Raw genomic sequence first — 18,115 nt, 5'->3', positions numbered from 1 at the left:
AGAGAGAGAAACAGGGGAGGGGGCATGGAGAGAGACCACTATTCCCATCTGCAAATTCACTCCCTAAATTCTCACAGTGGTTAAGACTGAAGCCTGGATGTGGGAATGCAATCCAGGTCTCATGCATGGGTGGCAGAAACCTAATTACTTGAGCTATCACCCTTGCCTCCCAGGATCTGCTAAATTAGCAGGAAGCTGGAGTCAGGAGCCAAAGGAGGGTATTGAACTCAGGCATTCTGATATAGGATGTAGGAGTCTTAACTGCCCTGCCAAATGCCTAACCCATGTGCCTGGTAATTTTTTTGTTGTGTGGGACACACATACACTAAAAAACTTTAAAAAACATTTTTGAAATTAAAATTTAACGAAGTGTCCTGTGTTTTCTCTGGAAGTTCTATGTCCTGACAGCTCCAGTCCTCTTAAACTCTCTGGACTCTTTGGCCCCATCACCAAGGAAATTCTCCAGGCTCTGAGTTCCTGCTCATTGCATTGAGCTGTGCCACTCAGCTCGCCCAGTTGTCGGTCTTTTCTTCTTTTTTTCCTATCTCTTAGAGATTGCTGCCCTTTGTTGTCGGATGGTCATTATCCTGAAACCCAGTATTTCATACATTCTGTCCTTTTTGATTGTTTCAAAGAGGAGGGTAAATCTAGTCCCTGTTACTCTAACTTGGTTGCAAGTGGAAATCCATCCCCAGAAGTCGTTGCTTTCTACCTGGAGCCAGAACACGTGCTGATGGGGGCCAATCCCTTCATAGCAGAGTTTGTAGATTTGCATCACAGTTGCATGTAACCTTCTATCTAGAGAAAACGAAACCCATGGGTCATAGGAATACCTGGTGATTATGAAGATGATTAACTACTGTTGAGAAGTTAATTAGAATTGGATATATGCTAACAACAGAATAGAGAAGGGCCACTGACCTTGTTGTCACCAAATACAAAGGTCAAATCGGCACATTACGTTATATTATATCACAACACTTGTCAGATTTGGCTGATAGTCATATCTTGCAAACCTCAAATGCTTTTGGAATCTGAGCCAGAAAGTCCTGTAGAGGCAGGGTGATGAAACTGGGGTCACAGAACGCATAGTGGGCTTTATATTCTCTTAGTAACTGTTCAATAAGCGGTGACATCTTCTCTAGTAGGATCTGCAGATAAAAATAAAAGCATATCTTCTGCAATTTCTCTTGGTCCAGCTATTTGCCGCTATCCTCTGGGCATGTCAGGAGGCCACATCCCAGATGAAGACATCACAGCTTCCAGTCAGTGGTCAGAGTCCACAGCTGCCAGATACGGAAGGTGAGGATGGGCACTTCAGAAGAGTCTGAGTTCTGGGATGGACAGATTTCCTGGACAGAGAAGCCCTGACTCAAGGGGTTGGGGAAAAGGGGTGGTCCTGGCAGGAGTATGGCATTGGTGGGAGCTGGTGGGAATGGGGCAAGTACATCAGTGGACTATTCCTGTCTGTGTGTTTGCAGGGAGAGATTTCAGGTCTTGGCGGGTTGTGTTGGTCCTGCAATCCCATTGCAACCACAGAAGCCCCAGAGCCACAATACCCACAGTGAATGGGTTCATTGAAAGGTGGTGGATTTGCTTTCCTTGGCCTTCCCACTCTGAGTTGCTGTTGGAGGCAGGCCAGAAGGGCAGATATGTAGTGGTACAGATTATGTAGAATGCCAGGGATTAAGAAAGCTGCTCCCCTTCTCAGTGGGTTCTATGAAACATCACTCACCATGCAGAGTGTGATGCACTTACCCAGCCCTCCAAAAAGTTCCTCTCTCTCAAGATTTCTCACATAGAACAGCTATCCTCATCCATAATTAGGACGTAGTAAGTTCCTTGTGGTATAATTTGAGGGTTCCTCTGTATCCCCAAATCTCCCAACTCAAAAACTATTCTGCTGATTGGGGCCTGATCCTCCCCCAGAATTAATTATTTTGCTGGAAAGTGTTGATTTTGTTAAAATGGAATCATCCATAAGGAAAATAACCCTGCAAAACCTTCCCCATAATATTTATCTTAGTGTGAGAAAGACCGGAGTGATGGTTGGTGGGTGTTGGAAGGGAGCAGCCACTGGCTGGGTAACAGCTGTGAGAAATGGGAGCATTCCAGAGAAGAGGGAAAGTGGCAAGAGGTTCCCAAAATAAACCTTGAACTGATTGCACAATTATGCTCAGTGGTAGCTCAGCCTGGATGTAAAAAAGCAAAACCAGAGTTTTTACTCTTCCCCTGGCCTGCTATTTGCCTCCCCCTCCCCATGGCTTTCCATGGCTTTTTGCTGGGCTGTTGTGCCCATCCTGCTGGTTAGAATTCCACTGCATTGCATAGTCCACACTCAGGATTCTACTATCCACCCCTCAGCACTCCCGTAACTTAATGCCCAAGCGAAGAATGACTAACTCTGCCAGGCTTAGTCTGAGATTGTGGGGTGTGTGTGTGTGTGTGTGTGTGTGTAGTGGGGATGTAGGGATGGTGAAATGAACATAGAGGGACAGAGGGTTGAAAGGGTTTCATTTCCCTTGGGACTGTAAATCAGGCTGGGAATAAAGGCTACCTATGATCTGAAGCCCTCCAGGTCCCTGGTAGTGACTCCCTCTGAGTTTCACAATACTCTACGGAAAGGTAACTAACCACAAATAGATACCATGATGGAGTCAGACTGGTGAGGAGAATCCAAAAAGTTCTACTAGACTGGGCACACGGCCTGCTCTCTTCCCTCATGACAGAGCAGCTGCTCGCTGTGAATCGGTACAGAAGTCCATGGTTTCATGGTTGCTCTCTCTCTCCCTAACTCTCGCCTCTCAAGACTGGACTCAGAAGAAGGGGATGGAGCCTGGTGCCCAGAGATCCCAGTGGAGCCTGATGACCTGAAGGAATTTTTGCAGATCGACTTGCACACTCTACACTTTATCACTCTTGTGGGGACCCAGGGACGCCATGCTGGGGGGCATGGCATTGAGTTTGCTCCCATGTACAAGATCAATTACAGTCGGGATGGTACTCGCTGGATCTCATGGCGGAATCGACATGGGAAACAGGTAGGAAGAAGAAGCATTCAGAGCCTAGGATATCCAACACCATAGGTTAGAAGAAGAAGAGCGCAAGTTGTCTATGTAGGTATGTGAGTCTATCAACCCAGCATTACCTTGTAAATCTGTGGCCCAGAATGAGGGAGGGTGGCAAGTGGGCACAAAAGAGAATAACAAGGCAGAATGGATCCTGTCTGCTCCTTGAATTAAAAGGAAACCTAACAAAAGGGTGATGGGGATGAAGACGTGTGAGTGTGATCTTACACTATTGCTTCACTCTTTCTCTTCTCTCTCCTCAGGTGCTGGATGGAAATAGTAACCCCTATGATATTTGCCTGAAGGACTTGGAGCCACCCATTGTGGCCAGATTTGTTCGCTTCATTCCTGTCACTGACCACTCCATGAATGTGTGCATGAGAGTGGAGCTTTATGGCTGTGTTTGGCTAGGTAGGTCTCTAGCACAGGGAGCTTACTGATGTTATGAAAAACCCTGACCCCTGGGATTTAAAGACAATCAGATCAGAAAGGGATGGGATCAGTTAGCTCGGTAGGGGTGGGGAACCTTTGTTCTGCCAAGGAGCATTTAGGTATTTATGACATCATTTGTGGGCCATACAGTCAACTTAAAAACTAGCCTACTGTAGATTTATTGAATTTCAAATCCCACCTGTGGTTGGCTCAGCAGGGTCAGGCCAGATGATTTCTTGGGCTGGACATTCCCCATCCCAACAAAGTAAATCCCTATCAGTGTGAGAAAGGAACATTGTTTATCCACCCCAGGGCTTGGTGCTCCACACCCAGAATGATGCATTCAGAGTCAGTTTGTTGACTGATACCAAAAAGTGCTCCTCAGCAGTGCTCCCTGTGTGCCCACGTTGGGAGCTAATGGACATACTGTGCAGACTGCAACTGTGAAGCTCTTGTTGCTCCAAGTGGTAGTTGGTGTGAGCATCAAGTACAGTGTCCTCATCCATGGCGCTGACAACTGTGTTTCTCTTGGCAGATGGCTTGGTGTCTTACAATGCTCCAGCTGGGCAGCAGTTTGTACTCCCAGGAGGATCTATAATTTATCTGAATGACTCTGTCTATGATGGAGCTGTTGGGTACAGGTAAATTCTGGAAATTTTGGTCATTAAGTGAAAAAATGGCCACTAGGAGAGAATGTTATTATGGTTTAGGATCAGTTATCAATCAATAAATCAACCAATCAGTATTTATTTAGTCCCTGTACTATACATTGTGAAATAACACAGATAAAATAAGCTACATGGTCTTTATTTCCCATGAACTTATATCCTATTTTAGGAAAAAAAGGCAATCACATAGAAAACAGCAATAAATCACACAGAGCAAGGTGCTGAGTGTGGTAGCCATAATTTTTGATCCTGAAAGCAGGATATAATGACATTAATATTGTTATGTTTATATAGGCAAAGGTCCAGAAGAATTGAAGTAATAAGTATAATAATGGCAAGTCATGAAGTTCAAGAAGCATAGATTCCATAAATATAAATGTTTTAGAAATTCTGAAAAGAAAGAGACAACTAAGGCTTGTGAGTGACAGGGAAGTTTCGAGGATGAGATGAGAATTTAAGTTGCAGAAGGAAGGTAGAAGGGAACAGAGGAAACAGGGCTAAGGGCAAGGATGGACTGATGGGCAAGTCTGACATGTGTCAGTGGAGGACCATGATGGAGAAGTGTGATCAGATACAGTGGGAATTTAAAGTTAGAACAGAAATGTTCTTACTTACGGCATTTCATGCCAAACTTCTTCTAGACCACCCAACACTTTCTCCTTAGCTTTATCCTTACCTGCAAAGAATGAGTCTGGAGAGAGATTAGATCATAGTGAAGTACAGACCAGCTGATGGAAATTCTCAGGAGTTGCAAATGGGGATATTAGTGAGTATTAGGAAGGAGAGCATGAAATGATAGCACGTCCATTGGCTTAGGAGAATAAATCATTGTCTCAGCTGGCATCCCCTGGGTGAAGTCCTGATTTATCACCTCTTCCTTCCTTGCCATCTGCTTAGTCAGTGTTGTGTACCATTTGCCTAACCATCTTATCAGCATTTCAATCAGCTGCACCCCAATCAGAGTATTACACAAATCATGGAAGAAACCAGGGTTCAGTTTAATTCAGTTTAGTATACTAATTGTTTGCAAATCAACCATGACTATGTGCGAGAAATGTGGCTAGGTGTTGTCAGTATTCAAAGATAGTGGGGAAAAAATAATTTTAAAAATGTAGATGCAACTTACTTATACCTAATAATTGAGGTAATGAGATATCTGGTTGGCATGTGTCAGAGTGATGAAAGCCAAGACATTTAGGTCAGAGTCTCAGGAAATATTGCAGAGTAGCCAAAGTTACTTTTTTAATGAAAAAAGTTACAAGAGTAAGATATATTCATTGTAGTAATAATTCAAAGGCATATAAAGTAAATGTAAAAAATTTTTTCTTCTTTATTTCTACTCCACTTGGATTTAATTTTGATTCAAGAAAAATGAAGTTGTTCTTTTTAATTTGTGTTGCTTCTGGGGCCATTGGGAATTATAGCCACTGCAAGTAAACTTACATTCTCCTAGCCTTCTGATCTGTAGAGAGAAGGAAAGCTGACAAAACCTTGGAAGGGACAGCTAAGCTCTGTTACTGTAGATAAGGCCAGTCAAATTTTATAATTTGCTAAACATTTTAATAAGTAAATATTTCAAAAGGTATCTGTAAGGCCAGCATTATTACTCTTAATCAATTTCTACAGTTCAAAAATTGTACATGCCATTGGCTATGACTGAATCCGTCAAGGGGCATTTCCATATTTACCTGAGAGGGACTCTCCCACTCTCTTCTTTTGGGAGAGTCTTGACATATCTCCCATAGGTTCACATGCAGAACTTGAGAAGTGAGACTTTTCACATCACAGACTTCTGCTGTGTCCCTCCACAGAGAGAAGAGATACCTCTTTATGTCCTTCAAATAGTTGAATTAATATACAAGTAAAGTTACATCCCAGGCTGCAGTCATGCAAAATAGAGCTTCACACTTCAAAATGGAGAAGTTTTTTGAACCAAAAAATAAAATTTAATCCAATACCTGAGACTCTCATGAAATTCATGTGTTTCATTTCATGGGTCATATATTTTATCTATTTAATTACATTTAAATCTAAATTAAAATTTGGCAAAATTTATTACTACTCTTTTTGCTCTTCAGTGTGATATCAAGTTGAGTTGTTGGAGATGTGGAGTGTAAGAGGGCCTGACTGGCTTCTCTACAGTTGATTCACTGAATAATAATAACATACAAAAGAGGGTCAGAAAAATTTCCAGGATGCTCTGAAAACATCTTAGTGATGTGTGGGGAGCAATCCGGACTGGACTAAGTTACTGGAATTAAGACTTATTCTATGCATCTGCTCTCCCACAATATGGCGCTGGGAGAGAAGTAAACAGCTTCCGCGCAGCTGCCTCCAGTTCAACCAATTAACTGTAGGACTTGCTCCTGATTGGAGAGCAGCGTACTCGGCGTGTGGGCAGCCGAGTTGGGATTGGCGGAGGAGGACTATAAAGGAGGAGAGAGACGGCATGCACCAGGAACATCTAAGGGGAACATCTAGCTGAAGGAACACCCGTGCAGCCCCCGAGAAAGCCGGCCGGCGGTGTGCCGCTCCCCTGCGGAAGTGGGGAATGTGGCCAGGGGGAACTGCCCTTCCACGGAGGTGGAAGGGATAGTAGCCAACCCGGGAAGAACCAGCAGTAAACCCGGGGAGGGCCGAGCAGACAAAAGAACAGCGCAGGGTCCTGTGTCGTTCCTCCACGAAGACGGGGAGCGACAGTGATGGAGCAAGTGCTAGTATTTACTGTAGTGTTAATTCTATACATTCATTCATTCATTAATCAATTAGTTGATGAAGTATGTTTGATAATACTGGGCCATTATGTCAAGACATTTTTTTCAATGTACTCATGTATGAGTAGGCAAGGAGGCAATGGATTATAGAGAGCTTTTAATATAAATTGACAAAATATTGTTCAAAAGTTTTGCTACTAAAGTGGTAGGCACTTGGTATTTTGTAAAATTCATTGATAGGAAATTCTTAACTAGCTGTTTATTTATTTATGTAGGATAAACGCATCAGTACTATGAAACAAATCTGATTTTTTCATAATCATTCAATCTCCAAGATACTCAGCTCCCAGCGCAAAACAGCTGGATAAAAATTTTACCGTAAATGTAATTAACCCCAGGTTCCTCTCTCTTTTCCTTCTCCTATTCTTGCCTGAGCAGCATGACCGAAGGACTGGGCCAGTTGACAGATGGGGTGTCTGGCCTGGACGATTTCACTCAGACCCATGAATACCATGTGTGGCCTGGCTATGACTACGTGGGCTGGAGGAATGAAAGTGCCACCAATGGCTACATCGAGATCATGTTTGAATTTGACCGTATCAGGAATTTCACTACCATGAAGGTCAGTGGAGTGAGGTGTGGGGGAAACTTCTTCAAAGAAGGCAAAATTCTAAAGTGGTAGAGAAAAGCTTGCTAGAGAGGACCCTGAGCTGAGGTCAGCAGAACTGCATTCAAACACATATTCTGCTAAGGAGCTATGTACATTTCAAAATCACTTCACCTCCATGGGTTGTATCTTCATTTGTGAATACTGTAGTGGGGGAGGGTTAAACTAGGTCAGTACTTGATATTTTTCTTTCTTTTTTTTTCTTTTTGTTCCAATGCCAGAGCTATTGTATCCATTCCATCGGGCTCGGTAGTTGTTTTATTAATTTTTTATATCAGGGAAGTTAGGAAAGAGTAGTTGAATTTTCTTGAGTGGTTGGAGGGAAGTCAAAAAGCTTGAGAAAGATCCGGGACTGGGTGTGTGATGGGGCATAATAAATGCAGATACCAGATAAGAGCTGAGCCTGAGGCTCAAGGCCTGATTTCAACTTTCGCTAAAGCAGGTCCTCACAAGAGAGCCCAATCTTGATGTCAGGATTGAGGACATCTCCATTAGTGAAAGCATGAGTTTCCTCGTACCTAACTCGAAGAATCATTTTCTTTTTATCTTCCGCAATCCCAAGTCTCTTTCAGAATGAAAAGAGTGGAAGAGAAGAAAAATTCATGCCAAAAAAAAAAAACAAAAAAAAAACCAAACCAACAGATTTGATGTTAAGCCTGAATTTAAGGTTGAAGAAAAGTAGGACTTCAGGGTGAGGAGGAAAGCCCCTCTTCTTGATGTCAGGAGGAGGCCTTAGGGATTACGAGGTTCATCTATAACTCTTTCTGGCTTATGAAGGAGCAGGAGAGGACCCTAGTACAAGTCCCAGGAAAGAGAGTGGGCAAGTGAACTTGACCTCACACAGGGGTCCTTGTTTGTATGTTGTTTTTCCCCATTGATAATTGGGTGTGGAATAGTAGTGACTAACAAATTGGTGATTCTTCTATTCACACTCAGTTCTCAGCTTCAGTATGCGTTTTCCTAAATCCATCCCATCTTCTAGCTCTGTCACCAGTTTATCAACTGCATTTGTGTCTGCAACACTGCTAGGTTCTGGGGGTGAGCAGGTGAGTAAGGTAATGACTCCCATCATGGAACAATTTGCAGTTCAGTGTTGAGGACACTACTTCCCAAAAGCAGGAATGTAGGATGATATGGAATGTACAAGGAAACCATGTTATCATCAGGAGGTCTTGGTAAAGCAAAATTTATTCGTCCCACAAAATAGAAGTCAAAAAGAAAATGCTTACTTATTGTACTACTCCCAGATGTTAATATAACAATATATCCTAATTGGATTAATAGCTACTAGTTATATGAATATGTAAGATGATAACAGAAAGATCTACACATGCTCAATCTGCTAGGGTTTTTTTGTTTGTTTGTTTGTTTGTTTGTTTGTTTTTGACAGGCAGAGTAGACAGTGAGAGAGAGAGACAGAAAGGTCTTCCTTTTGCCATTGGTTCACCCTCCAATGGCCGCTGCAGCTGGCGCGCTGCGGCCGGCGTGCTGTGGCCGGCGCACTGCGCTGATCTGATGGCAGGAGCCAGGTACTTCTCCTGGTCTCCCATGGGGTGCAGGGCCCAAGCACTTGGGCCATCCTCCACTGCACTCCCAGGCCACAGCAGAGAGCTGGCCTGGAAGAGGGGCAACTGGGACAGAATCCAGTGCCCCGACTGGGACTAGAACCCGGTGTGCTGGTGCCACTAGGTGGAGGATTAGCCTAATGACCCGTGGCGCCGGCCTTGCTAGTTTATTTTTTTAAAGATTTATTTTATTTATTTGAAAGGCAGAGATCCAGAGAGAGAAAGAGAGAGATCTGCCTTACACTAGTTCACTCCCCAAATGGCCGCAACAGCTGGGGCTGGGCCAGACTGAAGCCAGGAGCCAAGAGTTTCTTCCAGGTCTCCCACATGGGTGCAGGGGTCCAAGCACTTGTGCCATCTTCCACTGCTTTCTGAGGTGCATCAGCAGGGCACTGGATCAGAAGTGGAGCAGCCGGGACTCAAACTGGCACCCATATAGGATGTGGGCATTGCAGCTGGAGGCCAAAGTTTCTATGCTATAGCACCAGCCCCTGCTAGTTTATTTTTAAGTATGGCTCTTTGGCAGTTGTAAAACATGAGTGTGTGCAATTGTGTGTAACACATTATTCTTCACAGTTCTTTTCGGGGAAGGGGCATAGGCATGCCAAAAACAATATACTTTAAGATAATATATTTATATTGCTAAATAATATGTGTCTCTACATGCATCTATGAACATGTATATAAATTCACAAATATATGCCACTGGGAATATTTCTGGTCCCATGAATAAGTGAGATATGTTTTAAACTCTCTCTAAAGTTATAATATTCATTCAGTAAACTTGATCTTCCTGAGTCCCCAAGCAGTGCTTACTTAGCTTATCACAGGTCAAAATTATTCAAGGGCATATTCTACAATCAAAAGTACCATAAACTTTTAAGGATCTGACCCAGGGCTAGTCCTCTTGAAATTAAACAGGGCTGTAGCATATTTTAATTTTTTCTGGGACAAAGTAAAAGATGACTTCCAGGGCACTGATACCTTCTAGAGAGTAGTTTTTGGAAAAAAAAAGGGGGGGGGGTGGTGGCACCGTGGCTCACTTGGTTAATCTTCCACCTGTGGTGCTGGCATCCCATATGGGTGCCAGGTTCTAGTCCTGGTTGCTCCTCTTCCAGTCTAGCTCTCTGCTGTGGCCTGGGAACGCAGTAGAGGATGGCCCAATTCCTTGGGCCCTGCACCCACATAGGACATCAGGAAAAAGCACCTGGCTTCTGGCTTAGGATCAGCGTAGTTCTGGCCATAATGGCCATTTGGGGGGTGAACCAATGGAAGGAAGACCTTTCTCTCTGTCTCTCTCTCTCTCACTGTCTAACTCTATCTGTCAAATAAAAAAAAAGAGAGAGAGAGAGAGGGAGTAGTTTTTGCTTCTTAGGCAAATCACCACAAATCCCCCCCAAAATATATTTAAACTATACCACCAAAATATGCCAATAAACTTCTAAAAATGTTTTGCACCTCTTGAGTAAATATGTAAGACCACATGGAAATAAAATCCTATGCTATTTATGTGCATTCCAGTTGAATTCCTAAAACATCTGTAGGAGAGATTACTACCTTCCCCAGAGAGTACTTATCCAACACTTTCAGATTTCAAAACATCTGAAAAATCTATTGAAGCTAGATGATATCCCTTTGATTTTTATCTTAGCCATGCTCAATTGACTTATGTTCAGTAAGCTGGAACAGTTAATTCATCCCAAAGAAGGTCTTAACACATGCTTTCATCATTAAAACATTTGGATGAAAATCGAATGGGAAAGTTAAATGTTTTGTTAGATTTTGGTGTGTCATATGTTCAAAGAGCATTGGGCTAGGAGCCTAGGGTTCTAGACCCAGCTCTGCTCTGACTGAGCACAGGCAATGCAAAGCTCAGACTCTCCCTAGTAAATAGAGAGTTGGGCCAGACGGTTTCTACAACATCCAGTAGCTCTGATATTCTATTTTCAGAGTATTTCTGGTCTGTTTCTTTAGTCATGAATTTTATATCATCATCACAGCTTCTATTTCAGCTAAAAATAAATTCAGAACCATAGTCCTGTATTGACTATCCAGAAACCAGAAGAGGGTATGGACAGTAGTAACCTTAAAACGGAAGCAGGAAATCTATTCCTAGAATGACAATGATGTTTTTCCAGCCTTTAAAGTTCTTAAATGTGAGGGATAGAGGCCAGCAGAGCTATTTCTCCATATAGGACTGAGCCAGAGGAAATGGCACTGAATCCCCATGCGGCATTTGAGTTAGCTACAAACATGCACATTCCATGTTTGAGGACTGCTAAACACAGGGAGGTGCTACAGAAAGGCTGTTGTGGCATCTTTGCTCCTGACAACTCTTTCTTTTAAGGTTTATTTATTTGAAAGTTAAAAAGTCAGAGTTGAAAGAGAGAGAGATCTTCCACTGGAGAGAACTCCACTGGCTCACTCCTAGCTGAAGCCAGGAACTAAGAGCTTCATCCAAGTCTCCAAATGGGTGGCAGTGGTCCAAACACTTCAGTAATCTTCCATTGCTTTTCCCAGGCCATTAACATGGAGTTGGATCAGAAGTGGAGCAGCCGAGACTCAAACTGGTGCCCAAATGGGATGTCAGAGTCACAGGCTGCAGCTTTACCCACTATGCCACAATGCCAACCCCATCCTAGGGACTCTTTTTTTTCAGGCAAAGTTAGACAGTAAGAGAGAGAGAGAGAGACAGAGAGAAAGGTCTTCCTTTTTTCCGTTGGTTCACCCCCCAAGTGGCTGCTACGGCCAGTGCGTTGCTATTAAAAACCATGTAGTTATCCTGGTGACAAGATCATAGCAACAGGCAAAAAGGTACACACCAACTTCCAACAGACCTCTTTTCTCATCTCAGAAACTACTATGAGGAGAACTTGATGCCCCAAGCAAAATGACTTTACCTAAATTGAAGTTAATTGAGAGAGATGATGAAATCTGTGTCTTTGGCTGAAAAATGCTGCCACGTGGCACATGCAATGAGACATCTAAGAAGAAAAATGAAACTGTTTGGAGCTGTGTATTATTTCCAGTTGCTGATACAGACTGTGCTGTAAAGGGGGATCTGGCTTTTGAATGCACACAGGAGGAAGTAGGACAGCAGCCTTCTCCCCACCTCAGTTGAGGATAGCTGATAGCTGAGTGGATGGCAGCTGTGGTGGAAAGATACAGGGTGAGGAAGGATGACCCAGCATCCATTAACAGATGAAGAAACTGTAGCCCAACGACATGATGTGATGTGGCCAGGACACAGTCACATAGAGGTAGCTGGAGTTGAAGCTCAGGTTTCATAGGGCCTGACCAAAGTATTATGCCACAATGATGTTCCTAGAAGGACAAATCCAGAAGCCTGCAAAGCACCAACTCTTCACCAAGGTTGGTGCTCAGAGAAATAAGAAGGTCTGGGATTTTACTGGATTAGCTCACACTATGTTCCCATGTGACCTAGCAGTGCCAACCTGCCACTCACTTGCTCCTTTCTCTGCTAGGTCCACTGCAACAACATGTTTGCTAAAGGAGTGAAGATCTTTAAGGAAGTACAGTGCTACTTCCGCTCTGAAGCCAATGAGTGGGAACCTAATGCTGTCTCCTTCCCTCTTGTCCTGGATGACGTCAACCCCAGTGCTCGGTTTGTCACAGTGCCACTGCACCACCGAATGGCCAGTGCCATCAAGTGCCAATACCATTTTGCTGATACCTGGATGATGTTCAGTGAGATCACCTTCCAATCTGGTAGGAAGCTCGGGGCCCCATGGTGCCAAGGGAGCAGGATAATGATGGAGGAAGGCACGTGTCCAGAGCTCCCTGGCAGGTGTCTGTGAGGAGCAGGGTTGTCCACGTAGCTTCCTGTTGGTGGACAGAGAGACTCCTTCCCTCTGGCTGGTTTCAGTTGTGGAGGGGCAGGGATGAGAATGGAAGTGAACAGAATATTTACTGGACTTCCCTCATATAAGAAACATTTCTCTGGGAAAGATGAATGGTGAGAGACTAAAAAAATGGTAATAGGATGTATTAAAGACTATATAAAGAGATTAAGGGGATGGACTCCTAAGAACTCTTAAAATATTTCAGTTAAAATTCCTAAATACACACAAAAATAAGCAGAATAATGAACTTCCACTTAGCACTCAACTATCAAAATTTTACCATATTTGTTTCATCTATTTCTCTCTTTTGCTTTAGGATTTTAAAGCAAATCTGAAGCATTATTTGATTCTTTCACTAAATATTTTTGGTTGTCTTTTAGGATTTCTTCTGATAAACAATTGAGGAGATGCATATTTAAAAAGAAAAAAATTCATGAATTCACATTGCTACTCATTCTAATTAAAAATGATAAAGTGTTTACTTAAATTTGATTTCATACTTGTTTCTCTTTTATCTCTACTAAAACTATCATGTTCCCAAACAATATTAGCAACATTTGTTTGATCCTACTGTTGAAAAATAGTAAAACCAATATTATTACTAACACCCTAACTAATGAGGGAGTTTTAAGATTTCTGTTAGGATTTTTCTTTGTCCTTAGGGAATATCCTACTGAGGATATCCAATCAAAATATTATATTTTATGTCAATTAGAATAATAGTGGGATAATTATTTTCTCTGAGTATTTATCACCCCATCATATACAGTTAAGTTCTGTTTCAACTTTTAAATATTCATTTTAAATTCAAATTTCTATTCTTGATTTAATAATAGCAGCAAATAGTGATTGAATGTACTGGAACCAGGTATTGTGCCAAATCTTGAAAAATTAGAAAGCATTTAGGGAACTGTCCATATAATTAAGTTTTAGATAAGGAGACCAAACCTATGCAATGATTTTTCAAAAAGCATGTTGAAAGTTCAAAAAGGCCAAAACATTGTCAGCAAGCGAATGAGGGGGCACCAGAATGTGGGTCTGCTACAGACAGCACGGGAAGAGTGAAACTTGTACTGGACCTAGAAGAAAAGCACAGGCATTAAAGAAATAGCAGAGCCAAGACTGATTTAAGATAAAGACAAAAGATATCATCCTTTCTGATTTGATTTCTGAAAGAAGAAAATTTCAAGATGGTTTTATCAGTAAGAGGTACCAACAAGGAAATAGAGCATATACGGCAGAGAGATAGTTTTGGTACCTACAGATTTTTTTGTGCTAGTGATTTTTTTTTTTTTTTTTTTTTGATAGGCAGAGTGGACAGTGAGAGAGAGAGAGACAGAGAGAAAGGTCTTCCTTTGCCGTTGGTTCACCCTCCAATGGCTGCCTCGGCCAGCGCGCTGTGGCCGGCGCACCGCGCTGATCCAATGTCAGGAGCCAGGTGCTTCTCCTGGTCTCCCATGGGGTGCAGGGCCCAAGCACTTGGGCCATCCTCCACTGCACTCCCGGGCCACAGCAGAGGGCTGGTCTGGAAGAGGGCCAACCGGGACAGAATCCGGCGCCCCGACCGGGACTAGAACCCGGTGTGCCGGCGCCGCAAGGTGGAGGATTAGCCTAGTGAGCCACGGCGCCGGCCATGTGCTAGTGATTTAATCTAAGAATTATTATACATGAAGTGTCTGTCGAGAGCTGTGAAACCGAGATGCTCAACAGCAGTGATGCGTGCACTGTCTGTGTTGGCTTGGGCCACTAGTTCCCCCATCGTCCTCAATGATTTTCTTTGGCAGAGTTATTGGTGTGCTTATCTTATTTTGGCTATAGCTTCGGATTATGGATTTTGATTCCTGGGGTCACATGAGTTTCAAATCCACTGTCATGATAATGTTAATTTCTAACCAGAGCTTAAAGGTCTGATTCTGAAAGTGCACGAAGATGCTAGATACTTCTCTATATAATAGTATTTAGGAGAAGAAAAATTAGGATTTTTGGAAGGAATGTCTCTTAGATGGAAACTGCATATTCTAATCCTTAACTCTCTTTATAAGACAAATCAGTGAGAAAAAAATAATTGTCAGGATCAATCTGGCGAATACATTTGTGGGGGTTGGTCTCAGAAGCTACAGGCTTGCACTGGTGTCAATGATTCATCTTGAATGATAAATGAGCCTTGATTTATAAATGAAAAGGCCAGGGCAACGAAGTATAGTGGAAGTTCTTGGATAAGCAGTTTAATTTCCTGCAAGGAAAAAGTATCTTAGTGCAGTGGCTGTCCCATGCCCACTTACCCACTGTATTCGCTCTGCATTTTGCTGAATTTAAGTCCTGCTTCTTACATGTGCATTAGGAGTATATATGGTCACAGTTCTCTGAAGCACAGTTTCTTAAACTTTTTATACTGCAATATCTAGAATGCATCATTGAGAACAAACATTTTGCAAGAGATAAGTCACCCTTTCTATGTAGATGAGTGGTATTTTTATTTTTATATTTATGACTTCATATGTAAGAAAGACAAGTTGCACCCTACTACATGGATTTCATGATATGCTAGCTCGCCATTCTCTTTCAAGAAATTCCTATCTTGCTGTCTTCCAACCAGCTCTGAGTGCCTCTTCTTTCCTAACAGATGCTGCAATGTACAACAACTCTGGAGCCCTATCCCCTTCTCCCATGGCACCCACAACCTATGGTACGTGTAATTCCTAGTTATAAATATTAACTTGATGCAGCCTCCTGGAGGATGAAGAAGGGTGGAGCCTTGAAAAGGTCTGGCTATTTGTGCAGGAGGCTTACATGCCAGGTGTCTTTGAATGAAGAATAGCCCTGGAAAGGTAGGACAGTCCACCTCCAGTGTAGAGGGCATAGGCCTACATGTTTGCTTCACTGCTCACCCAGGTACAGAATCTGAAGTGGTTTCAATTGCTCCATAAAAGTTTGGAAAACTTGGGGCAGAAATAGGGAGACAGTCCTAAGTGAGATTCCTTGGGCGTATCTTAGTGCAAAGAAGGAAGTCTATCAAACAGAATGCTGGCTTATCTCATTGAAGATAAACATGCAAAAAGTGTAATTGTTGCTTCAAACAGTCACTGGCCACACCAGCCAGCAATCCTGAGTGTGTCTAAAGAGGACTCTTAGCTACCTTGGCATGCTTCGAAGAAGGAGAGTGAAACTGGTTCCTCACCTGTTTCATGGGTGAGATTGGAGGCCTGTAAACCTAGGATCTGGTAATACAGGGGTGGCATTTTAGAACAAGGAAAAATCTCCATTATCCAGTCTAAGACTTGGGGAGGGGAGGAGCTACTGTCTCAAGGAGAAAGAATGTAAGATAAAGGACCAGCCTAATGAAAAGGCTTAATGACCAAGAATAAGCAGAAATAGGAAGGTGGTGTCTCTGGAAACCATCCTGAAGGAACCTTCATTCCCACAGGCCAGTCTCTCATGTTTCTCCTTGCCCTGAAAGCGTTTATGTTCTCCTCCTTCTCTTCCTGGCCACAGATCCAATGCTGAAAGTGGATGACAGTAACACTCGGATTCTGATCGGCTGCTTGGTGGCCATCATCTTCATCCTCCTGGCCATCATTGTCATCATCCTCTGGAGGCAGTTCTGGCAGAAAATGCTGGAGAAGGTGAGGAGGGCCTGGCACAGGAAGTTGTTCCTCCTTTTCCTAAAGTGAAAGGCAAATCCCGAGTCTTCTAAATGGTTAAAGAGTTCATTGAGGCTACTGAGAGACCTGAGAAGTATATTTCTGAAAGGAGTCAGAAGGAATTAGCTAAGTGGATTTCCTCATTTTGAGAATGGAAATTTCAGAATCTTCCTAGGAAATTCAGAAAGCTGGTACCAATACATTGAATCTCAATGTAGGCATTTCCCAAAAATAAGAATATGATAGGAAGGGGAGGAGGAAGAAGGGTGGAGGTGTGGGAGGGAGGGAGGGTACGGAGGGAAGTATCACTCTGTTCCTGAATCTGTATATATGCAGTACAGGAAATGTGTATACCTTAATTCTCTTGAAGCTCCTCTTCTAATTTTCCTGGTTGCTTGCTTGTTTGTAGAAAGTCTCTAGGCTTGTTAACATGCAAGATAGCTTTCTCCCACCTTTATTCCTATTTGTGTGCTTGAAGGTTATGATTATGAATCTCTCTGAGTTTCTCCTCAGACTCTTGTTATCTAGGCTAAATGATCTGAATAAATTTTGTTACATGTATCTACTATTTTATAGTCTACAAAGATTTTTTTTTCGTGAATTACTTTTCATGAACTTCCTTGAGTAATGGCTGAGAAATGGTGAGATGGGCATCATATTTATATTTAACTGTTTTTCTGGTGAGAAAATGTGATGATCTCAAAGTCATATAACTTGTATCCTATCTTCAACACTCTTTCTAGTTATCAATTTTGGAATATGCTGACTTTTTTCTGCAAAATCTATACATTCCACTACACACGTGTGATATCTATGATCATTGTTGTTTCATTACAGCAGATACCAACTCCCTGGGTGCTGCTGATAATGATTCTTATAGGGTCTTCTGCTGGGAACTATTTCCACCTTTGGCTATGGGCATCTTCATTGGTTGATTCCCTCTCAAGACACATGGACTGTGAGAGGTCACAGAGACCCTGGGCTATGATCTTTCAGCTACTTACTGGGGGCAGGGAACAGGAAGGAGGGGATAGCCTGACTGATCTTGTGTTGGGATTAGGCTCTCAGAGGAGATTAATGCCTCAGTGGAGTAGTTCCAGAGTAGGAGAAGGGCATCCTAAGGATGGCCTTGAATTTCCAGAACTCTTTGAGTGCAACACAGGAATAAAAAGGTGCTTTGATTAGAGAATGGGGGGAGTGATCCGGACAAGCAGCCTGCAATGCTGCTGACCTATTCCACATTCAGTTTCCTGAGATGTTTGCTTTAGGAGAGAGAGAACCTTCTTGCTTCCCAGAGGCTCTCTCCCAGCAGCCTGAGACTAATTTATCTGAAGCAAAGCTTGCCATCTTCAAGTAGTGACTGAAGACTGAAAGGCAGGATTCACAGAGAGCTCATCCATTGGCATGACTATGTTTCAAGGTAGCACCGATGCTACCAAAACCTTTCCTCTTTCAGAATTTTGGAATACACTGAGTGTCCAACGGAGGTATTCCAAG

The 18,115-nt window shown here is 42.8% G+C and overlaps 1 protein-coding gene across 10 annotated transcripts in view; it reads left to right on the top strand.

The window, feature by feature from the left end:
- The window catches only part of DDR2 (discoidin domain receptor tyrosine kinase 2), a 175,378-nt gene that overhangs the window by 134,436 nt on the left and 22,827 nt on the right, over positions 1-18,115 (top strand). For all 10 annotated transcript variants that reach the window (XM_017345723.2, XM_017345728.3, XM_070077433.1 and 7 more), the window contains 8 exons: positions 1,200-1,302; positions 2,810-3,041; positions 3,332-3,479; positions 4,036-4,141; positions 7,321-7,504; positions 12,600-12,843; positions 15,601-15,663; positions 16,470-16,600. In XM_017345723.2, coding sequence (XP_017201212.1) covers positions 1,200-1,302; positions 2,810-3,041; positions 3,332-3,479; positions 4,036-4,141; positions 7,321-7,504; positions 12,600-12,843; positions 15,601-15,663; positions 16,470-16,600 — 1,211 coding nt within the window. The remainder of the gene's footprint in view (positions 1-1,199; positions 1,303-2,809; positions 3,042-3,331; positions 3,480-4,035; positions 4,142-7,320; positions 7,505-12,599; positions 12,844-15,600; positions 15,664-16,469; positions 16,601-18,115) is intronic.

Source organism: Oryctolagus cuniculus, chromosome 7 (genome assembly GCF_964237555.1).
Source record: "Oryctolagus cuniculus chromosome 7, mOryCun1.1, whole genome shotgun sequence".
NCBI lineage: Eukaryota > Metazoa > Chordata > Mammalia > Lagomorpha > Leporidae > Oryctolagus > Oryctolagus cuniculus.
Note: the sequence above shows the minus strand (reverse complement) of the source record. Positions and strands in the feature narration are given on the sequence as shown.